This window comes from Oratosquilla oratoria, unplaced genomic scaffold (assembly GCF_046742065.1).
Source record: "Oratosquilla oratoria isolate Oo_2021 unplaced genomic scaffold, ASM4674206v1 SCAFFOLD278, whole genome shotgun sequence".
Classification (NCBI taxonomy): domain Eukaryota; kingdom Metazoa; phylum Arthropoda; class Malacostraca; order Stomatopoda; family Squillidae; genus Oratosquilla; species Oratosquilla oratoria.
In genome coordinates this window covers 9,802-34,916 of record NW_027467629.1, presented here as the reverse complement: position 1 = coordinate 34,916, position 25,115 = coordinate 9,802, and the positions used below count along the sequence as shown (strand labels likewise).

General features: G+C 39.7%; 1 protein-coding gene across 1 annotated transcript in view; it reads right to left on the bottom strand.

Annotated features, from left to right (window-relative positions):
- Nucleotides 1–18,005, bottom strand: part of LOC143023022 (uncharacterized) — a 42,307-nt gene extending 24,302 nt beyond the window's left edge. The window contains exons 1-3 of the mRNA XM_076181470.1: nucleotides 17,936–18,005; nucleotides 17,427–17,472; nucleotides 3,689–3,873 (exon numbers count right to left, since the gene is read on the bottom strand). Of these exons, the coding sequence (XP_076037585.1) occupies nucleotides 3,689–3,873; nucleotides 17,427–17,472; nucleotides 17,936–18,005 (301 nt within the window). The remainder of the gene's footprint in view (nucleotides 1–3,688; nucleotides 3,874–17,426; nucleotides 17,473–17,935) is intronic.
- Nucleotides 18,006–25,115: the final 7,110 nt, after the last annotated feature.

Here is a 25,115-nt window from a genome sequence, read left to right as displayed (position 1 = left end):
ACCAAGGCATTTACTTGCTTCTCTCAATCTACATTCTACCTCCACCTCCACTCCTCACTTTCCCACCACATTCACCCCCAAGTATCAAAAACTATCCACTTCCTCCAGTCTCTCTCCCTTAATAATCACTTCCAATTTGCTGCCATCCTTTCCCTTGTACATCTCATCACCTTACATTTATCTTTAACTTCCTTCCTTCACAAACCTTCCCAAACTCTGTCACTAACTTCCTTAATCCCTCTGATCCTGCTACAAGTGCAGTGTCATCAGTAAACAACAACTGGCTTATCTCCCATTTTTCTCCATTTTCTTTAACCATCTCCAATCCCCAGCCCATTACCCTTGAACAGCCATGGTCACATGACACATCCCTGATGAAGTCTCACCTTTACCTCAAACCACTCTACTACTCTTGTAAAAATTCTTGGCTGTTTTCCTCCTATCCCATATATCTGCAATATCTTGTCAAAAGCCTTTTCCAAATCCATAAAGGTCCAAAAAAACATCTTTACCTTTTCCGAAAGCTTTCTCACATATCTGCCTTACCAAAAAAATCTGATCTACACAATCCCTACCTGCCCTAAACCTACACTATTCCTCCCCAATTACTCTCTCTATTCCTCTCCTAATCCTCTCAATCAAACTTTCCCATAAGCCTTCCCAACTACACTCAACAAATTGATCCCTCTGAAACTACTACACTCACATTTGTCCCCTTTTCCACCTGTAAAACAGAACTATACAGGCACTCTTCCAGTCCTCTGGTACTACCCTCTATTAGACAAACATTAAACAACCTCACCAGCCAGTCCACCATCACTGTACCTCCCTTTTTAAGACACTCTGCAACAAGGGAAGTAGACAAAAAACAAAGGCATAAAATACACTCCCATCCATTTCATCCCCACATACTCCACTCCCATTAACCCCCCTCCCTCCCTCTTATCTTGGCTCTTCCTGGATGATGGGTTATCCCTGCATCGTACCCACTGCCCTGGGTCAGAAGCAATGTAGCAAGACACAGCACATCCATGGCAAGGCCGCTTTATTTAATTGGCGACCACCCCTTCTCTGTCCCCTCATACAGAAAAAGAGAAGATGTGGAGCCCTTCAGGCCATGTCAAAATATCATTCACACATCCCTCACCCATCACCCTCTGTCCCCTCCCTTCATCCCTCAACAGACAATCCCATCCATCCCACTCCTTCCACCTCTGCCTTCCACACCTCTCCCACTAATCTTTTTTCACTTATTCTCTCTATGTATCCAAACCATCCCAATACTCTTCCATCAACCCTAACTCCTAACTGCCTTTCCACCCCTGCTCTCCTCCTCACCTCCTTGTTTCTCACTCTATCCAGCTTAGTAACCCCTACCATGCTTCACAGGCATTTCATCTCAAACACACTCAAACTCCACTTCCCTTAAGTTCCATGTCTCTGCCCCATACAGTGCCGTCTGCACAACCACACCTTCAAACAATCTTATCTCAGTATCCACTGCCAAATGTCCACCTCTCATTACACTTTTTAATCCCCATGGCACCCACTTGCCTCTCTCAATCTACATTCCTTCTCCACCTCCACTCCTCCCTTTTCTGCCACATTCACACCCAAGTACATACATATACCAAGGCTTTTTCCCCCTTACAAGGGAGGTAGCCAAAAAGGGAAAGGCATAAAATCATTTCCACCTATTCCATCCCTGAATACACTCCACACCCCTCCACCCTCCCTCTTATCTGAGCACCTCTTGGATGACGGGTCATCCCTGCACCTTGTCCGCTGCCCTGGGTCAGAAGCAGTGTCGCAAGACACAGCACATCCACGGCGATCACCCCTCTCCGTCCCCCCATTGCATAAAAGGAGAGGACGGGGAGAAATCCCTTCGGGCTGCGTCAAATTTTGCTCACACACACTACCCCACCCCCCACCCCCATGCCCATTCCACCTCATGCAATCACAACATTATCCATATACAACCATTCTCCATTCACCCATCTTCTGTCCTCTCCCGTCCTTCCTCAACAGACATTCCCCTCTTCGCCAAATCCCCCTTCACCCTATCCATCCATCTCATCCTAGGACGTCTCTCATGTTCATTCCCTCCACATCTGCCTTCCATACCTCTTTTACTAGTATTTCTTCACTCATTCTTTCCATGTGTCCAAACCATCCTAATATTCTTTCATCAACCCTACCTCCCAACTCCTTTTCCACCCCTGTTCTCCTCCTCACCTCCTCATTTCTCACTCTATCTAGCCTAGTAACCCCCATCATACTTCTCAGACACCTCATCTCAAACACATTCAAACTCCTTCTCTCTTCTTCTCTTATGTTCCATGTTTCTGCCCCATACAGTGCTGTTGGCACAATCACTCCTTCATAAAGTCTCCTCTTAGCATCCATTCCCAAATGTCTATTTCTCATTACACTCTTTAATCCACCAAGGCATTTACTCGCTTCTCTCAATCTACATTCTACCTCCACCCCCACCCCTACCCCCCACTCACACCCAAGTATCTAAAGTTATTCACTTCCTCCACTCTCTCTCTCTTAATAATCACTTCCAATTTGCTGCCACATTCTCCCCCTGCACATCCCATCACCTTACTTTTACTCACATTTATCTTCAACTTTCTTCTTTTGCACACTTTCCCAAACTCCATCACTTACTTCCCCAATCCCTCCTCTGACCCTGCCATGAGAGCAGTGTCATCAGCAAACAACTGGCTTATCTACCATCTTACTCCACCTTCCTTAACCACCTCCAATCCCTGGCCCATTACCCCTGCATTCACCTCTCATACCACCCCATCCATATATAAATTGAACAGCCAAGGTGACATAACACATCCCTAGTGAAGTCCCACCTTTTCCTCAAACCACTCACTCTCTCCATTTCTAATTCTTGTAAAAATTCTTGACTGTTCTTAACAGTCCACCTTGTCATAAGCCTTTTCCAAATCCATAAAAGTCCAAAAAACCTCCTTGTCTTTTCCTTAAGCTTCCTCACACATCTGCCTTACCACAAAAATCTGATCCACACAATCCATACCTGTCCTAAACCCACACTGTTCTTCACCAATTACTATGTTCCTCTCCTAATCCTCTTAATCAAAATCCTCCCATAAGCCTTCCCAACTACACTTAACAAACTGAAACTACTACACTCACACCTGTCCCTTTTTCCTTTGTAAAGAGGGATTATACAGGCACTTTGTAAAGTGGGATTATACAGGCACTCTAGTCCTCCAGCACTCTACCCTCTTTTAGACAAACATTAAACAACCTCATCAGCCAGTCCACCATCACTGTACATCTCTTTATTAGATAATCCACATGACACCCATCCAACTCAGGTGCCTTACCTGTTCTCATAATTTTAATAATTGTTAGTCATCTCATCTTTCCTTATTTCTTCTCCAGTTTCCTCATTCATCAATGTAATTTTCTAAGCATTTCCCACTGCAACTACCTTTCCTTCCCTAAAATACTCTGCCCATTTTCCTCCTACCACTGTCACCTCCACCTATCCTCTCCACTTGACTCACCTCCCTTTCTTCTAATTTCCTTCCAAAACATATTTTTATTACTTTCAAAAAAATTTCATACTCTTTGCCTCCTTTATAGATAAATAAATATTCTTGAATGTATTTCAGAGAAACCAATCATTTAAAAAACTTACAACACTGATGTGAATGATCTTCTACATCATTTTTCTCTTGCTTTTCTTTTCTCTCACATTCTTTCTTGCACTTCCCTTTCATCTTGACTTCTTTTATCATCTCTACCATTCCTTCACCTTCCTGTATTTCTCTGAGGTATCTTGTAATTTGACTTTTGCCAGATGGAGAACCTGAATCCCAGTGGCTGGAAAAGAAAGAAAAAATTAAAAATAAATAGATAAAATAAAATGAATAAATAAAGGAGTGATTTGTAAAAGGATGTCAAAATTACATTGTAGTATCAATAAATGTGTTAGCCTGGTTTCCTTCAGGTAACCAACAACAGCCTCTGGGTGGGTACACAAGTCACTCAGGAAAGATATATTGTGTTATGTAGGGATTATTAATGTGAATCATTGTAGTATGAGGTGTTTTGTGTTCTCTGTGTGGTGGTTGTATCTGGGGTGATTTGAATCTGTGGTCAGGCCTACTCTGTATTGGTACCATTTCAGTGCTAGATGGTGTCCTGAATGCATGCATGCAAGTGTGGTTCTTACCAGATGTGGGGCTTATTTACCTAGTTGTATTTTGCGGGAAGGGAAGCTATGCTTGTGGTGTCTGTGGGGGTTTGTTGGTGGAGTATTGAAATGGGTGGCCTTTCTTGAAGGGCTTCTTTAGTGATCTGAGTAAAGTATCTAAAGTTATTCACTTCCTCCAGTCTCTCTCCCTTAATACTCGCTTCCAATTTGCTGCCACATTCTCCCCCTGCACATCCCATCACCTTACTTTTACTCACATTTATCTTCAACTTTCTTCTTCTGCACACATTCCCAAACTCCATCACTTCCCCAATCCCTCCTCTGACCCCAGGACTGTGGAGTCGGAACACAAAACCTCCGACTCCTCTATTTTTGGCACCACTGACTCCAACTCCAACTCAGCCTCCTCTTCATGTAATTAACTGATTATGGCCTACATATTTTATAAAGCCTATACAACACACATACACTCCAATCTTGAGTAGACTTGTATTATTATAACTGGTTTATATCAAAGAATAAAGATATATGTTATAGTGTGGCTTTCCTATGTTTGACCTCTTCATATATACTTTAAAACTGAAGTAGAGACAGATTTTTGAAAGGATATTGAAGAAAATTCAGTAAAAAAATATTCTATAATGTAAGACATTTGGAATAATATATATCTTTGCAAATATGTGATAAGTACATTTCAAAAACAAAAATACTGTACTTTATAACAAACCTAATAATAAAAAAAATATAATGGAAGATTTTTTTTTACATACAGTATATAGTTTTGCACATACAAAAAATTAAAATACTTAATAAAAGAAGTTTAGGCAAATTTCTTGAAAGGAAACAATAAATATAGAGAAAATAAACCTTATTGATACAAGTATGGTACAAGAATGAGTGTTACAGCTGAATATGTATGATACTGAAAGATATATGTATCATACATACTTTTTGGGTATCATCATCCTTCATATGTTTTCATACCTTCTTTTGTCTTAATGTACTGAAATTACTGACACAAGTACCTCTTGGTTTAACCTCTTCAGTACGGGCCAAAATCTCGTGGGCAGCATTAGCTGCCAGACATACAATGTGTCTTAATAATACTCGCATCATAAAATATAGTCACCGCTTATATCGATCATTCTCTCTTTCACCCGTGAATTTTGATAACCGTAGAAAATGTGATGAAGACAGTTTTAAGAGTATGTCATTACGCAGGGGCAACTACAATAAATATAATCAAGATGCCGATATGGCAGCCTCGCGTATCCACTTGCTCCTCATGCCGCCTACGTATGCGGCACCGTATGGAAGGGGTTAACTACATACAGGCACTCCTCGTTTAACGACCTACTCGGTAATATTTTAAACAATTATTTTAGCTCGGTATTCGTAAACAAAACACCTGTGGAAAGGCTAGGGTAAACTTACTACAGTAAATATAACAAAAGAAAAAATTAAAAGGTGTATAGACACTCAAAGTTAATAAAACACCAGGGCCTGACAGTTGGCATCATAGAATCTTAAAGGAAATGAAAAATAAGATTGCTGTTCCATTAAAGATTATTTTCAAGAAATCCGGAGATGTCCCAAGAGAATGGAAGATAGCTAACATTACTCCCATATTCAAAAAAGGTGACAAAAAGAATCCAAATAACTATAGGCCTATAAGTTTGACTTCAATTGTAGGAAAAATAATGGAAACTATCATCAGAGATGCTATCGAACATCATTTAGAAAGTAACCGTTTGATAAATGATAGCCAGCATGGTTTCAGACAGAAAAATTCTTGCGTGACTAACTTACTCGAATTCTACAACACAGTTATCTCGAATTATGACAAAAGAAACAATATAGATTTAATATATCTAGACTTTGCAAAAGCTTTTGATACCGTCCCACACGAAAGACTACTTACTAAATTAGCTTCGCACGGAATAAATGGTAGCCTATTAAGTTGGACTAGTAATTGGTTGAATAATTGAAAACAGAGAGTTGTTTTAAATGGAAAAACTTCTAGATGAAAAAATGTTACAAGTGGAGTTCCTCAGGCTTCCGTTCTTGGGCCACTTCTATTCATAGTATATATAAATAATACAGACCATGGACTAAAATCTACTGTTTCCAAATATGCTGATGATACAAAACTGTGCGGAATGGCAAATGATCACTTAAACCAATTAGATATTCAAGAAGATTTAGATAAATTACAGCAATGTGGTGGGGGAAACGAATACTGCCACCAAGTTTCCCACTTGGATCGTAAGAGGCGAGAAGAAAGGGACGGGGAGAGGGACTAGGCATCCTTCTCCCTGTAGCCCCAAGGGGCAGATTCCTAAAAAGCAAAGGAAAGGCATAAGGGGTGCTGGAGGGCCTCGGGCCAGCACCCTAAGGTTTGGGTCTTTTAATGTGCGTGGATGTGGTACAGATGAGAGTAAAAGGGAAGAGATAGGTAGTATGTTTGTGAGAAGAAAGTTGGATGTGTTGGCTTTGAGTGAAACTAAGTTGAAAGGGAAGGGTGAGTGTAAGTTTGGGAGTGTAAGTAGGAGGTTATCAGGAGTGAAGAGAGGGCGAGGGAGGGAAGGGGTGGCTATTCAAGTAAGTGAGGAGATAGGTAAAAGGGGTTGTGGAGTGGACTGAGGTTTCCTCTTGGATAATGTTGATGTATGTGATACTGGGAAAGGTGATGTTGGTCTGTGTATGTGCATATGGGCCGGGCAGTGAGAAGAGCATGGAAGAAAGGGAGGCCTTTTGGATAGATTTTAAATGAGTGCATAGAGGGTTTAGGAAGAAATGTCAATGTAATAGTACTGGGAGACCTTAATGCTAGGGTGGGAAATGGTCCAATCGATGGAGTGGTTGGGAAGTGTGGAGTTCCAGGAAAGAATCGTAGTGGAGAGTTGATGGTGGAAATGTGTCTAGAAAGAGAGTTGATGATAGCAAATACAGTGTTTCGGAAGAAAGTCAAGCATAAGTACACATGGGAGAGGGTGGTGGAGGGAAGGGTGGTAGATAGAGCGCTAATGGATTATGTAGTGGTAAATAGGATTATGATAGGAAGAGTTAAGGATGTACATGTGCTAAGGGGAGAGGGTGGGGGAATATCAGATCATTTTTTGGTGGAAGGTAAGCTGAGAGTGGAGGATAGATGGAGAAGGAGTAAAGGGACAAAAGGTAGGGAGGTTCTTAGAGTGAACTCCTTGAATGAAAAGGAAAAGGAGAAGGAGTACAAAAAGAAGCTGAAGGAGGAGTGGGAGGGAGTAAAGGATAGAGCAGAGATGGGTGTGGAGGAGGAATGGGGATGGTTCAAGGAGGAGTCTTAGAGTGTGCAAGGATGGTGTGTGGAACAAGAAGGACAGGGGAAAATAGAAGAAAGGGTAGTGAATGGTGGGATGAGGAAACAAAGAAGGTTGTAGAAGAGAAGAAGCGAGCATTCACAGATTGGTTACAAAAGAGGACAGGGGAGTCATATGAGACGTACAAAGAAAAGAAAAGAGAAGTAAAGCAAAAGGTAAAGGAGGCAAAAGAGGAGAGCAGATGTGAAATGGGGAAAGAGTATGAAAGAAAATTTTGAAAGTAATAAAAAGATGTTTTGGAAAGAAATTAAGAGAGGAAGAGGAGGCAAATCAAGTAGGGAAGAAAAGGTAAAAGGTACAGATGGAGAGTTGATAATGGAAGAGATGGCAGTGAGGGGAAGATGGGCAGAATATTTTAGGGAGTTGCTGAATGTGAAGGAGGATAGGGAAGGAAAGATAGCTGCAGTGGGAAATGTGAAGAAAATGAGAGTGATGAGTGAGGAGAATGGAGGAGAAATAAGGAAGGATGAGGTGAAGGCAGTTGTAAAGATGATGAAAGAGGTAAGGCACCTGGTCTGGATGGATGTCATGCAGAATGTCTGAAAAAGGGAGGTTCAGTGATGGTGGACTGGTTGGTGAGGTTATTTAATGTTTGCTGGAGAGAGGGTAGAGTACCGGAGGACTGGAGTAGTGCCTGTATAGTTCCTCTTTACAAGGGAAAGGGGGACAAGTGTGAATGTAGTAATTTCAGAGGGATTAGCCTGTTGAGTGTAGTAGGGAAGGCTTATGGGAGGATCTTAATTGAGAGGATTAGGAGAGGAACAGAAGGAGTAATTGGTGAGGAACAGTGTGGATTTAGGACGGGTAGAGGTTGTGTAGATCAGATCTTTGTGGTAAGACAGATATGTGAGAAAGCTATAGGAAAGGGGAAGGATGTTTTTTGGGCTTTTATGGATCTGGAAAAGGCTTATGATAGGGTAGACAGAAAGGCACTGTGGGAGGTTATGCAGATTTATGGGATAGGAGGAAAGCTTTTGGGAGCTAAGAGTTTTTATGAGAGTAGTAGAGCATGTGTTAGGATTAGAAATGGAGAGAGTGAGTGGTTTGAAGTAAAGGTGGGACTTCGTCAAGGATGCATTATTGTCGCCCTGGCTGTTCAACTTATACGTGGATGGGGTGGTGCGAGAGGTGAATGCTAGGGTAGTGAGTCAGGGATTGGAGATGGTTTAAAGAAAATGGAGAAAAAGTGGGAGGTGAGCCAGCTCTTGTTTGCGGACGACACTGCACTTGTGGCAGGGTCTGAGGAGGGATTGAGGAAGCTGGTGGCAGAGTTTGGGAGAGTATGTGATAGAAGAAAGCTAAAGATAAATGTGGGTAAAAGTAAGGTGATGAGATGTACAAGGGGTGAAAGTGGCAGTAGACTGGAAGTGAACATTAAGGGAGAGCGACTGGAGGAAGTGGATAGTTTTAGATACTTGGGTGCAAGTGTAGAAGGAAAAGGTGGAGTGAAGGTGGAGGTAGAATGTAGATTGAGAGAAGCGAGTAAATGCCTTGGTGGTTTAAAGAGTGTAATGAGGAATAGACATTTGGGAATGGATGCGAAGAGGAGACTGTATGAAGGAGTGATTGTGCCAACAGCACTGTATGGGGCAGAAACGTGGAACATAAGAGAAGAAGAGAGAAGGAGTTTGAATGTGTTTGAGATGAGGTGTCTGAGAAGTATGGTGGGGGCTGGATAGGGTGAGAAATGAGGAGGTGAGGAGGAGAACATTGGTGTAAAAGGATTTTGGAGATAGGGTTGATGAAAGAATATTTGGATGGTTTGGACACATGGAAAGAATGAGTGAAGAAAGACTAGTAAAAGAGGTATGGATGGCAGTTGTGGAGGGTGTGAACTTGTGGGGACGTCCTAGGATGAGGTGGATGGATGGGGTGATGGGGGCTTTGGGGAAGAGGGGAATGTCTGTTGAGGAAGGAAGGGAGAGGACGGAAGACAGAGGTGAGTGGAGAATGGTTGTATATGGATGATGTTGTGACTGCATGAGGAGGAATGGGCGGGGGGGTGGGGGTGGGGTAGTATGTGTGAGTAAATTTTGACGGCAGCCCGAAGGGATTTCTCCCCGTCCTCGCCTTATATGCAAAGGGGAACGGAGAAGGGGGGTCGCCGATTAAATGAAGCGGCCTTGCTGTGGATTTACAGTGTCTTGCGACACTGTTTTCTGACCCAGGGCGGTGGGCAGGGTGCAGGGATGACCCGTCATCACAGGAGGTGCTCAGATGAGAGGAAGGGTGGGAGGGGTGTGGAGTGTATTTAGGGATTGAAATGGGTGGGGAGTGTTTTTTATGCCTTTCCCTTTTTGGCTACCTCCCTTGGAAGGGGAAAAAGCCTTGGTAGATGTATGTATGTACAATTACAAGTTATTTGGAAATTCGTTAACAAAAGTGGATAGTGAAAAAGATGTCGGTGTACTTATCAGCAATGAATCTCAAATCATCTAAGCAGTGTATTTAAGCCTCTGACAAAGCAAATAAGACTCTAGGACTGATTGCGCGATCTTTTGATTCAAAAGTCCATCCACTCATTAACAAGCTATGTAAATCGTTAGTTCGTCCACATTTGGAATATGCTTTTTCCATATGGTCACTGAATCTCATTAGAGACATTGACAGATTGGAAAAAGTACAACAGTGAACTACAAAACTGATTCCAAATATGAAAAATAAATCATATGAAAATCAACTAAAACATACTATCTCTTTTCCCTAAAAAAGCATAGATTCAGAGGTGACTTGATACAGGTCTTTAAAATTCTAAAAGGAATTGACAACATCAAAAGTGGACAAAATTTTCACATTGAATGAGAATCAGACAAGAAACAATGGTCTCAAACTGTCCGGAAATAGATTCAATTTGGAAGTAGGTAGAGTAACAACTGTTGCCAACCGTGTAGTTAATAAATGGAATAAACTTCCTGCACATGTAGTGCAATGTAGTTCAGTTCTAAGCTTTAAGAATCATTTCGATAAACACCTAAGCAAGATGCTGTAATGATTATAATTTATCTTATATTATTTGTTTTTGTTTTGTTATCATTTGTCTGTTTGATTTTCATTTATTATTAGTTATATGTCAATTTATTATTATTTACTATTTACCTGTTTGTTTATTATTTAACTATACCTATGCATTTATTTATTTTATTTGTTATTTACATTATCATAGTTTTTATTTTATTATTATTTTTTTTTTTTTTGCATCCGACCTAGATATGGACCAAAAGGTCTCCTGTTAGCATGCTCCACCTTTGTAATCCTTTGTATGATGGGGATGGAATGGGTGGGAGTGGTTTTTATGCCTTTCTTTTTTTAGCTACCTCCCTTGTAAGGGGTAAAAAAAGGCTTTGGTATCTGTATGTACACACATACACATACCAAGGCTTTTTCCCCCTTACAAGGGAGGTAGCCAAAAAAGGAAAAGGCATATAAACCACTCCCACCCATTCCATCCCTAAATTACACTCCACACCCCTCCACCCTCTTATTATCTTAGCACCTCCTGGATGACGTGTAATCCCTGCACCGTGTCCGCTGCCCTGGGTCAAAGGCGGTGGTCGCAAAGACACAGCACATCCACAGCAAGGCTGCTTCATTAAATCGGCGACCCCCACTCTCCATCCCCCCATGCATAAAAGGAGAAGATGGGGAGAAATCCCTTTGGGCTGCGTCAAATTTTGCTCACAACCCCCATCCCCCTGCCCATTCCACCTCATGCATCACAGCATCATCCATATACAACCATTCTCCATTCACCCGTCTTCTGTCCTCTCCCATCCTTCCTCAACAGACATTCCCCTCTTTCCCCCATCCATCCATCTCATCCTAGGACATCCCCTCACGTTCACTCATATGTATGTACCTCCCTTATAATGGGGAATAAAGCCCTTGGTACAGTGAGACCTCTTATTAAGGGGACATTAATTAGCTGTGTTTGGGGTGTTTTTGCTGTGTTTTCGGTGTTTTTGGTGTTGTTCTTTAGTATGTGCAATCACTATACCACCCAAAAACCACTCCAAAACACCGAAAACACAGCGAAAACACCACAAACACAGCTAATTAAACGTCCGTTAATGAGAGGTATCACTGTGTACAAATGTTCAAATGTTCTTCCTGTAAATCCTACAATTTGCTAGGCAGTTTTTGCAGCTTTTGTACAGTGTTGTGTTGGTTTTAGATCCTTAGATATTATGACACCTTTTTCTTTTTCTTGATCTGAATTCTGAAGCTGATTACCATTCATGGAATAATTGTTGGAGTTGTTTTTGTTGCCTATACACAAAATTTTACATTTGTTGTACCACTTAACTAAACAATCTATGTAAGGCTGTGGTTGATCCCTATTTGCTGCACTACTGATTTTACTAACAATTTTAAGTGTCATTCATAATTTTTTATATTTTAGAAAACCAGACAACCTATCCACACCATTTACATACATCAAAAGAGAACTGGACCAAGCACAAATCCCTGAGGAACACCACTCACTACATCACACCAGTCAGATGAATTTCCATTGAATATAACCCGTTGTTCTCTATCAGCCAATCTTCAACCCGATGCCATGTAATTTACCTAGTTGTATTTTTACGGGATGGGAGCGATGCTTGTAGTGACCCGTTTTTATATCTCTCCACATCCAGTTATTCTTGAAATCATGTATGGTTCTGGCATTCACTGTATCTCTATTCAGTTTGTTCCAGACATCAATCACTCTGTGTGGGAAGCTATTTTTTTCAGGTCTCTCTGTAACTGTCTTTCTTTAGTTTCTTTTCGTGTACCTCTTGTTTCTCTTTTGTCTCATTTTAATAGGTTGTCTCTATCGAGAACTTCCATCCCTTTCATAATTCTGAAAATGGTCAACAAATCGCCTTTTTCCCTTCTTGCTCTAGTGTTGACAGCTGTAATTTCTCCAATCTTTGTTCATATATCAGATTAGATAGTGTACTTACATACATATACCAAGGCTTTTCCCCCCTTCCAAGGGAGGTAGCCAAAAAGGGAAAGGCATAAAAACACTCCCACCCATTTCATCCCTAAATACACTCCACACCCCTCCCACCCTCCCTCTCATCTGAGCACCTCCTGGATGTCGGGTCATCACTGCACCTTGCCCACCTCCCTGGGTAATATGCAGTGTCCCAAGACACATCACATCCACAACAAGTGGATGTGTGGGTGACATTTTTGTAGCTGCTCTTTAGATTCTTTCTAATTTTTCTTATGTTTTTTGTTGTTATTTGTGCCCACATTGGTACAGCATATTCTAATTTCTCTCTTATCAGTGTAACAAATATTTTCTTAACCATCTCCTCTATCCATGTAATCAAAGGCCACTTTCACTAATCTTGATAAGTTGAAGTCTCCAAATAATTTATTTACATGTTTGTCAGGTGTCAAGTCACTAGAGATGATTACTCCTAGGTCCCTCTCAGAGTTTACTTTCTTGACTTATTTGTTTCCAATTGTATATTTTCCCAAAACTCTATTTTTACCTCTTCCAAATTCCATTATGCTACATTTCTTGATGTTGAAGTTCATCTTGTGTCTCCGGCTCCATTCCCATACTTTATCCAGGTCATCTTGCAGCGATCTGCAATCTTCTTCTATTTTCACTCTCTTGAGTAATTTGGCATCGTCAGCATAAAAGTTTATGTAACAATTTACTCCTTCATCCATATCATTTATGTATATGGCAAACATTAAAGGAGCCAAAACAGAGTAGGACAGGAAGTTGAGGCTTTCGGACCATCAATAGGAAAAGAAAGCCTCCATGAAGAAACCAATGATAATGAGACAAGGCTAGCATCACTTGCCTTAAGTAATAATCTAGTCATAGGAGGAACATACTTTCAACATAAGAACATACATAAAGAGACTTGGGTATCACCAGATGGACATACTAGAAACCAAATTGACCATATAATAATCAATAGAAAACACAGAAATGCATTGCAGGATGTAAGAAGCTACAGAGGAGCAGATTGCAACACAGATCACTTCCTGGTTCTGGGAAGGATTAGAGCTAAACTATCAATAAAGAAATCGACACCAGGGGAAAAGAGGAAAATATTTGATTTAGAAAGACTGAAGGAACCAGAAGTAAAGGATAATTTTCAGCTGAAATTAATCAATAGGTTCAGAATATTGGATATTTTAGAAGAAGAAACAGAAGAGAAAAGTGTAAATCAGACCTGGGAAGACATGTCAAATATAGTAAGAGAAGTGGCCCAGCAGGAAATTGGTTTCGCACCTAAAGAAAGAAGGAATCATTGGTTTGATAATGAATGTAAGGTAGCACTAGAAGAAAGGAATAGAGCAAGGCAACAGGTAATAGGACAACATATAGTAAAGAGGTACAGAGAGAGAATTTACAGACTAAAGAAAATAGAGGCAAATAGGATATTAAAAAAAAAAAGAGACAAGCTTTTCATAAGGAAGTAGAGAATATCGAAAGAAATAGGCATGGAGGAAAAATAAGACAATTTTATCAGGGAATAAAAAAAATAAGAACTGGGTACCAAGCTAGAGAGAGAATGATAAAAAATAAGAATGGAGAAATAATAGCAGGAGAGTCAGAAGTGATGGATATATGGAAGGAACACCTTGAAGAAATTATCAAATCCGACAATGGAAAACAACCAAACAACAATGATAATCGAAATATCCAAGGACCAGAAAAAAAGATGCCCGAAATATCTTTCGAGGAAGTTAAACGAGCAGTTAAACATTTAAGAAACAATAAAAGCCCTAACAAAGATGGAATACCATCAGAAATATGGAAAAGGAGGGGGAGATTTTTTAACGAAAAGACTACACCGACTGATGATAATAATTTGGGCAAAAGAAAGCATACCAGATAGCTGGAGGGAATAATCGTTCCCAATACACAAAAAATGCGATAAGTTAGAGTGCAACAAACTACAGAGGAATAAGCCTACTATCATCTGCATATAAAGTTTTCACCAAGAGATTGTATAATCAGAATGGAAGAATACATGGAGCAGTATAGTAGGAGAGTACCAATGCGGCTTTAGAAGAGGGAGGTCACCAAAAGATCAAATTTTTGTTGTAAGACCACTTATAGAAAAATATTGGGCATATAATAGGGAACAACTACACCTGTTCGATTTTTAAAAGGCTTATAACAGAGTGAGAGCAGAACATCTCTATGGAAAATGGAAGAATTAGGAATACCACACAAGTACATCAGATTCACAAGAGCATGCTATGAAAACACAAATAGTGTAGTGAGATGTGGGAATAAAACTACATCACCTTTTCAGATAGGATATGGCTTAAAACAAGGATGCATACTCTCACCACTGTTATTTAATCTGGCAATGGAAAAAGTAATCAGAGTTAGTATGAATAGGAGAGACGAAGGAATAAAATTGGAAGATATAACCAAACTATTAGCATATGCTGACGACATTGACATCATGATAGAGAATCAAGCAGAAATTGAAAACCTGGCGTCGCTCTTTAAAGAAGCTGCAGAAAGTGTTGGACTCATGATCAATGAGAGACAAAGATAATAAAGATAGCAACAGAGTCTAACTTGCCAGAAAGGGTACAGATTACGGGGATGGACATAGATGTTGTTAAAGATTTTAAATACTCAAGAGTAAAGGTGACCAGTGACGGAAGAATGAAACAGGAAGTGGAAGCCAGAATCGGAGCAGATAATCGATGTTACTACAGCCTAATAGAATTGTTTAAAAAAAAAGGTCAAGATCAAGAGCAACAAAACTGAGACTGCACAACTCAATAGTGAGACCAGTCATATTGTATGGCTGCGAAACATGGGCCCTTACGAAAGCTATGGAGAAGAAGTTTGAAATTCTTGAAAATAAGATTTTACGGAGAATTTACGGACCTGTGTATGACAAACAAATGCAAGAATGGAGGATAAGACACACCTGGGAAATTCGAGAACAAACATATCAACCCCATATTAAAAATGTAATAAGATTAAAAAGATTGAAATGGGCAGGACATGTCACAAGGTTGAAAGAAGATAGATGGCCAAAGACAGTGCTCAATAGTGGAGTGCGTGGACGACGACCACTTGGTCGACCTAGAAAAGACTGGAGGAGATGCATTGAAAAAGATGTGCAGATTTGTAGAATAGAACCAAGAGAATGGAAGGAGGTGACACAGGACAGTGACATGGCGAGACGCTTCAAAAGCGGTTATGGATCACTAAGTGGCCCGAAGACCAGCGGAGTAAGTAGGAGTAGGAGTAAAAACAGAGCCTTGGGGGATGCCACTTTTTACATCTTCCCATTTCAAATTTTTGTCTCTAAGTACCACTCTTATTTTTCTCCCAGTTAAGAAATCCCTCACCCATTCCAACAGTTTGCCTTGAATTCCTCCTATTTTTTCAATTTTACTTATTAATTTTTTTGTGGTACCTTGTCAAATGCTTTCTGCAAATCCAAGAAGGCACAGTTTCTGCCCATCCATCCCTTTAATGAGTAGCCAATTATGCAGGACTCTATCAAATGCTTTTTGGAAATCCAAGTATATATTCTTCCTTATAAGGGAAATAGTCATGTCAAAAGGCATGTATCCACTCCCATCCACCACCATTGTTTCCCTCTCCCTTTAGATCCTCATAAATGAAGCGTCATCCTCATCTTATGCCCACTGCCCTGGGTCAGAAGCAATGCAGCAAGACACAGTACATCCACAAGGCTGCTTTACTTAATCAGCAACCCCCCTCTCCATCCCTAGTGTGGAAAACAGAGAAAATAGTGAGAAATCCCATCAGGCTGCATCAAAATATCATCCACACAACCACCCCTGCCCTCATACCCTGCCTCCTCCCTTCATGTATAAATGTATCATCTATACACAGCCATTCTCCAGTCATCATTATCTCCTGCCTCTTCCCTTCCTTGCCCAAAAGACCCCCTCTTGCTCAAAGCCCCTTTCAACCCATCAATCCATCTCATCCTTAGTTGTCCCCTCAAAATCACTCAAAATCACTCCATCCACCTCTGCCTTCCACACCTCTTTTACTAATCTTTCTTCACTCATTCTTTCCTTATGTCCAAACCATCCCAATACTCTTTCATCAGCCGTATCTGCTATCTCCATTTCCACCCCTTCTCTCCTCCTCATTTCTCACTCTACCCAACCTTATAAACCCCTAACTTTCACAGACATTTCATCTCAAACACATTTAAACTTCTCTCTCCCTCTCTTAAATTCAAAGTTTTCAGCCTGTGCAGTGTTATCGGCAGAATCACCTCTTCTTATATTCTTTTTGCATCCATTCCTAGATGCATATTTCTCATGACACTTTTTAATCCCCCAAGGCACTTAATTGCTTCTCTCAATCTACATTTCACCTCCATCCCTACTCCTTTTCCTGCCACATGTAATTCCAAGTACTCAAAAGTATCCACTTCCTCCAGCTTCTCTCACCTTTAAAACTTACATCCAACTCGCTACCATCCTCTCCCATTGTACATCTCATCACCTTACTTTTACCCACATTTACCTTCAACTTTCTCCTATTGCATACCTTCCCAACCACTGTCATTAATTTCCTTAACACCCCCTCTGACCCTGCCACAAGTGCAGAGTTGTCAGCAAACAACTGGCTCACCTCCCATTTTTCTCCATTTTCTTTAACCATCTCCTGAGCCACTCCATCCATGTACACAATGAACAGCCATGGCAATATGACACAGCCCTGATGCAGTCCCACCTTTACCTCAATCCACTTGCTCTCCCCATTTCCAATTTCAACACAAGCTCTACTGTTCTCAAGACAATTGGTAATACTTAGTATTATGAGACTTTTAGACCTCTGGTTAGGAAAATACAGGTAGAGAAGCATCTTATATTCAAACCTTCTTCGAATGTCAAACAATTCCTCAGTAATATCCTCTCCATAACCTGAAAAAATAAAAGAAAGAATTTGATCTCTGAATCCTAAGCAGCATAAATCAAAACTGAATGCAGTTATGCAACAGGGAGATGGGGGCTATACAATACCTAATTTTAATAATAAAGGAGTCCCACAAGGTTCAGTGCTAGTATTACAATGTTTCTTATCTATGTTAATGACATGATAAAAGGTGATATAGCCATGTTTACAGATGATGCAGACCATAGGATGAGTAAAGAATAAGGAGGAATATATGCTTTTGCACAATAATCTAAACACTATATTTGCATGGAGCCTCAATACTAAAAAAATGGAAAATATTGAGAATAGGCAATAGCTAAAAAAGATAAACATTGAACTATTTCTTGGAAAGCACATCCATTACAAAAAGACTAAAATAGAAAATACAAGAGAGTATCACAGGCTAGACGTAAGTAGATTTTCTGGATTTGAAAGAGAACAATGGCATACTTAGAGGAATAGAGATGGATAGAGAGCCTAGGTACAGGAATATAATGAGGAATAGAGATATAAATGACATTGTAGATGAATTATTAGAGTTTAAAAGCGATCCTAAGAAAAGCTAATGAAGAAAACAATAGGGAGATAGACGAGTTGAAAAAGGAATTAAAACAGCTTAAGGGTGATAATGAGAGGTTAAAAAGTGAGGATAATAATAGGAACAAGGCTTTGAGATGCAAAATTAAAAGTCAAATAAAAGAAGTAACTGAAAAGGTGGAACAAAAAATCAAGGAGAATGACCTACAGGAAATAAAAAAAAACAGTAGAAAATTTAACAGTAAAGTCAAGAAATATCCCTAAAGAAAATAATAGAACAACAAGTAAAAGATAATACCAAAGAAACTGTGATTCAGATTATTAAGAGAAAAGTAACCTAGTTAGGGACACAGTGGATAGAAAAAGATGTTGTGCCGTTACGAGCAGTAACGGGGCCTTTTTATAATGCTGTGTATCTCCATTTTTACATATATTTTGTCTTAAGCCCGTTTCCCCATGGAAAGGGTATCAGTTTTGTTTTCTGTAATGTTATAATTTTAAGTGTATTTCGAACAGAGACCACTTCTGTTTGAATCTCTACCTTTGTAAGTTGTCTGCAAGCTGTGTTGCAAGATAACATCCCATTATTTGTACAATGTTTGCTTTAAAATTAGGAATAAGCAAACTGTGTAAAGACCTGTTGCCGTTTGTGACGTCACGACTCACGTCTAGGCTTTAGTTTAGGTCTGAAACCCAAGGTGCTAACACCCTCTTTTCGCGGCCAACTCAGTAAGTTTTTTGAGCCAAATTTAGTTTGAGAAAATCTGTTATATTACATTATCCGTATGTTCATAATGAATTAGTCTTAAGCTGCTCATATTTTATGTTCAGATTCTTTGTAATTTTTTTTATATTTTTACGTTTGGCTTGTAGCTGTGTTAGTAACTAGTGCCGTTCCATGTTTTGCAGTTTTCATCTCCTCCTATCACCCTTCTGCCCCCAAAGTTTCAATGGCAGCACCTCTAATGGGAAGAGGAAAATGCCTCTTGTAAAGGGGCAACCCCCCTCTCTTTTCTATCGTCAAATAAACGTGGCACCAAGTAACAGTGCATTCTTGCCCTCCCGTGTGAAATGATCTTACGTAATTTCATAACAGGTCAACCAGTGCCACGTTCCTGTGTATAACAAGCCAGTCCGCTGCGCCATTGATGTATAGTAATCTATGGTATTAAAGAAAAGCTCGATGTACCTAGATATCAGAGGGAAAAGGAAGAAAAAGAGATTGCCAAAGAAATACTAAAAGAATTACAAACAGATGAGTTAGGCTGGGACCGGGAAATTGAGGAAACCTATAAAATGGGCAGGTACTCCAAAGAAAAACAGTGTAGACCACTAAAAGTTAAACTTAGATCGCAAACAAGTGCAGAAGAAATATTATCTAGAACAGTAAGATTAGCAAATAGCGGACAGTACAAAAATATGTGGATAAAAAAAAGAAATGAGTGAGGAAGAAAAAGAGAAAGAAAAAGAACTTAGGAATGAGGTGAACAAAAAGAATGAGAAAAGAAACTGAAAAGAAAAAAAAACAGTTTTTTTGGAGTGTTATATATGCATCATACATACATATACCAAGGCTTTTTCCCCCTTACAAGGGAGGTAGCCAAAAAGGAAAAGGCATACAACCATTAACACCCATTCCATCCCTGAATACACTCCACACCCCTCCACCCTCCCTCTCATCTTAGCACCTCCTGGATAACGGGTCATCCCTGCACCTTGTCCACTGCCCTGGGTCAGAAGCAATGTCGCAAGACGAAGCACATCCACAGCACGGCCGCTTCATTAAGTCGGCGACCCCCCTCTCCATCCCCCCATTGCATAAAAGGAGAAGACGGAGAAATCCCTTCAGGCCGCGTCAAAATTTACTCACACATACTACCTCACCCCCCATCCCCCCACCCATTCCACCTCATGCATCACGACATCAACCATATACAACCATTCTTCATACTCCCCTGTCTTCTGTCCTCTCCCGTCCTTCCTCAACAGACATTTCCCTGTTCCCCAAAGCCCCCTTCACCCCATCCATCCATCTCATCCTAGGACATCCCCTCATGTTTACTCCCTCCACATCTGCCTTCCATACCTCTTTTACCAATCTTTCTTCACTCATTATTTCCATGTGTCCAAACCATTCTAATACTCTTTCATCAACCCTATCTCCCATCTCCCTTTCCACCCCTGTTCTCCTCCTCACCTCCTCATTTCTCACTCTATCTAGCCTAGTAATTCCCATCATACTTCTCAGACACCTCATCTCAAACACATTCAAACTCCTTCTCTCTTCCTCTCTTATGTTGCATGTTTCTGCTCCATACAGTGCTGTTGGCACAATCACTCCTTCATACAGTCTCCTCTTAGCATCCATTCCCAAATGATAGATATGAGGCTGAGAAAAAGATATATAAGGAAAATGGAAACAAAGAAAACTGAAAAAAAAGAGGAGAAAAGAAACTAAAAATAGCTTATACTAATATAGATGGAATAATCTCAGGAATGAACAAATTAAACAATTATGTAGTCTTAGAAGAACCAGACATAATGGGAATAGTGGAAACTAAATTGAAGTATACCCTAACTCCTTACACTGTGGGACAAGACTTATACAACTGTTGGACAAAGAATAGAAAGAACAAACAGGGCAGAGGAGTTCTAATTTTGATCAAGAAAGATTTAAATGTAACAAAAATAACTGAAGGAAAAAATAATGAAGAATCATTTATGATACAAGTCGAAGGCAAACAACTGAAGAAAAGAAAATTTTGCAGTGGTATATGTCCCCCCAAAAACATAAGCCTGGACAGAAAGGGATCATTCCAAGTTACTCGAAGATGCAAAAGATGAATTAATTGAAATACTGAAAGACGGAGTGACTTTAATTCAAAAGAAATATGTTGGGAAGAAATGACAGTGAAGGGGGGGAGAGGAACACTGGGGCACTGCCCTCCTTGACTTGACCATTGAATACACAATGACCCAGTGGATTAAAGAAAATACTAGATATAGAGGAAATGAAGAACCTTCAAAATTAGACTTAATACTTACGACAGAACCTGAGATTGTCGAAATTTTTTTATTACAAAACTCCAATAGGAAAAAGTGACCACGTACTAATAGATATGGAATTGAAAGAACAAATGGATCAAAGCAAAAATGATAAACATAGAATAGGAAGACCAATGTATAACAGAACAAACTTTGAGAAACTAAAAACATTCTTTCGCAATACAAACTGGGAAAAAATCCAAAATGAAGATACAGGGATAGAAGAAAAATGGAACACACTAAAAGAAATTTATAATGAAGGAGTAAATAAACATGTACAACAAAAAATTAAAAAAAACATACATAAAAAGCTGGTACAACAAAAGATGTAGTGAAGCTAAGGACAAAAGAGACAAAGCTAGGAAAAAATGGACAAGAGATAATAAAACAAGCAAATTGCAAACATAAATAAAACTACGAAACAAATATGTAAAAATACAAAGATATGAAAAGATAAACCATGAAAAAAAGATAATAGATAACTGTAAGTAAGAAACCAAAATATTTTACAAATATGTAAATTGAAAAATGAAACACAAACAAGAAATAGAAAAACTGCACCAAGACAAAAAGGAATATACAGAAGAAATGGAAATGGCTGAAATTATGAACCACTTCAAATCAGTATTCACAACAGAAAACTCGCCTAACTGTGTAGAAAAAGAGAGAGAATTATCCCCAGCACAGGGTTCCCACAGAAAATTGAAAACTAAATTCCAGGACTTTTCCAGGATATTCCAGGATAAAAATCATCAAATTTCCAGGACTTTGAGCGGAATATCTGAAACAATTTTCAAATACAAACTGACCTTTCTGGCCTCCTCCACCCCTTACAGCCAGCCGATTCCACCCACTTTATTACACTATGCAGTCTTCCTCTGTTAGATTACAATATATATATATATATATATATATATATATATATATATATATTTATATATATATATAAGAGTATCAGGTATAATTCATTCTTTGCTCTTTCTTGAAAATAGTCACTCCATTGATTTCAGTTTCTGCTTGAGGTCTTGTAGTTTTCTTTTCCAGTTTGAGATTTTCATCTGCCTTCTCAGAAACTTTCAGTCTGAAAGCATTGGACTTAGACAGCAAAGTGAAGTCATGCTCTGTTTCTGCCTTCTTTGCCAGCTGGTCTGCTTCCTTGGTTATTGACTCCATACTATCTATCAAGAGCTTCCTCTTTTTCTCTGCTGACTGGATATCCTCTTGTAGTGCCTTTCTCTTTGAGGATTTCTCATTATCTGTCTGTGACTTCTTCTGATCCTGTTGGTATCTCATCCTCGATGCCCTGACATGCCTTTCCAGTCTGGGATTGAAGGGTAACTCAGTGAAGTGCTGGCCCGTGGCTTGGGTACTGTCATAGACTGTACGAAGAGTTACAATAGTCTTCTCCTGCATGTTCTGAACCAGGAGGTCCTTGTTCACAGAATAAACCCCTTCCTACTGATGCCTGACCATGGGAGACTGTGAGAAGCATCTTGAAAACAGACCAGAGCTTGCTGTACTTGTGGTCTTTAAAGTACTGGCCCAGAAATATGTCCAGCCTCTCACTATCTGGGGTGAAGTTCTTGAAATCTGATGCATGTTCCTGCCTCATCTCACTACCAAACGCCTTGTACTGAGCAAGGAGCACATCGCACGGACAGCCTGTTGGCATTCAGAAGCATCTGGAGGATTTTCTGGAACTTCGTCGCCGCATCTGTAGAAGGAGCAACTAGTTTATCTGGAGCCAGTGCAGAGAGATATCGAACCAGGGACAGTTTCAAGGGACTCTTGTCAACACACTCATTCTTGAATGCCAGGACCTTCAAATCACTGACCAGTTTCTTCTCAGCTTTCTTCACAGACTCTCGAGCAGCAAATCCCAGATCTCCAAGTTTTGGCAGCATCTGGTTCTTCTGGTCCTTGGGGTCCAGGTTGGCCAGTTTCTGCATGGTGTCTGCTTTGTCCAGAACTTCTTTTTTGATGAAACGTCCAATGATCGCAACAACCACTTCCTTTCGCTTCTGTCCCAAGAACGGTGCCATGAGTGCATCTGTTTGAAACCTCTGAAGGAATGGGTGGAGTTGTTTAGCTACAGAGATGAAGAATTGTAGCTTTACGATGGAGAGTGGGTCCTCACAGGCAGCTTTGAGCACAACCAACATCCATGCAACACTGAATTCAAGGACTTTCAATTACTGTTTTAGCTGGTAGTCCTAATTCCAGGACCACTTGATTTTTGGCAGAATTTTAGGACTTTTCCATGACTTTCCAGGATCACTTTTTTTTCCAGGACTTTCCAGAAGTTTCAAGGACCGTGGGAACCCTGCCAGCAATGAAAGAAATAAACGTAACACAAAAAGAAATCAGTGACCAAATAAAAACCCTTGATGTAAGAAAATCACATGGCCCAGACGGTATTGCAAACTGGATACTGAAGGAATGTATGGAAGAATTAACTGACAAAATATATGATATAATTAAATTCTCACTTAAAGAAGGAAAAGTGCCATTGGACTGGAAGAAGGCAAAGATTGTACCAATTTATAAGGGAGGTAATAAGGAAGATCCATCTAACTACAGACCTGTCTCACTAACAAGCACAATAGCAAATATTTGTGAAAGAGTTGTCAAAAACAGATGGGTTAAGTACCTGGAAGAAAAATCTGTACTGAATCCAAATCAATTTGAATTCAGACAAGGGAGATCATGTACAATAAATTTGATCTGCTTCTACTCAAGATTAATAGACATAATACAAGAAAGAGATGGGTGGGCAGACTGTGCTTTTCTGGACCTGCAAAAGGCATTCGATAAGGTACCACATAGGAAACTTATAAAGAAGATACATCAGAGGAAATTTATTGGAATGGATGAAAGACTTCCTGATTGGGAGGAAAATGAGAGTTGTAATTAGAGAAAAATTCTCCCACTGAGAAGAAGTAAAGAGTGGTGTCCTGCAAGGATCAGTACTGGCCCCGATCATGTTTGCCGTATACATTAATGACATGAATGAAGGTGTGGAGTGCTATATGAATTTCTTTGCAGATGACGCAAAATTACTAAAGGTAAAAACGGAAGAGGACACAATCTGGAATTGGACTCAAAAATGGGAAGTAAAATTTAATATAAAGGAATGCAGTATAATGGAATTTGAAAGAGTAAAAACAGAATATCAAAAGATTACAAAGTTGGGGAAGAAAAAATAAAGAAAGCAAACTCGGAAAAAGATCTTGGAGTGATGATTGGGAAGGACATGAAACCAGATAAGCATATAAATAGAATATATTCGGAGAAACCTACAATTTATTGAGGTCAATCAAAGTGGCATTTGCTTATTTGGATGAAGAAATGATAAAGAAAATACTAACTACACTAATGAGACCAAAAATTGAGTACGCAGCATCACTTCGGACACCCAGTACCAAAAAGAATATTAAGAAACTAGAAAGAATACAAAGAGCGACAACCAAACTAGCACCAACTCTCGCCGAACTAACATACGAGTAAAGAATGTCCAAATTGAATCTACCCACTTTGGAACAGAGAAGAGAAAGAGATTTGCTGACTATCTACAGAATAATGAAAAGAATGGAAGTTTTAGACAGGAATGACTTGTTAGTGTGGGACAACGGTAAAATGAGAGGACACAGAAAAAACTGAAAAAGGACAGTTAAAGAAAAAACTTGAAAAGGAACAGCTTCCCGCACAGAGCGATAAATACATGGAACAAATTAGACAACGAAACAGTGTGTGCAAACACTATCCAAGATTTTAAGATAAAACTTGATACGGAGAGATACAAAGACTGGTCACCACAAGCATAGCTCCCTTCTCGTATATTACAACTAGGTAAATACAACTAGGTAAATCTAAGAATATTAATAAAAGACAAGCTGTCACTCAACAGACATCAGTAAGAATGTGAAGGAGACATGGACTGTTGAAAACAATTAAGGTGACTTTTCCACTACATGGATGAAAAAATGATGAAAAAACTCATAGTAACCCTAATCCTTCTATCACTGAAATATGGTCCTCTCTGACAGTG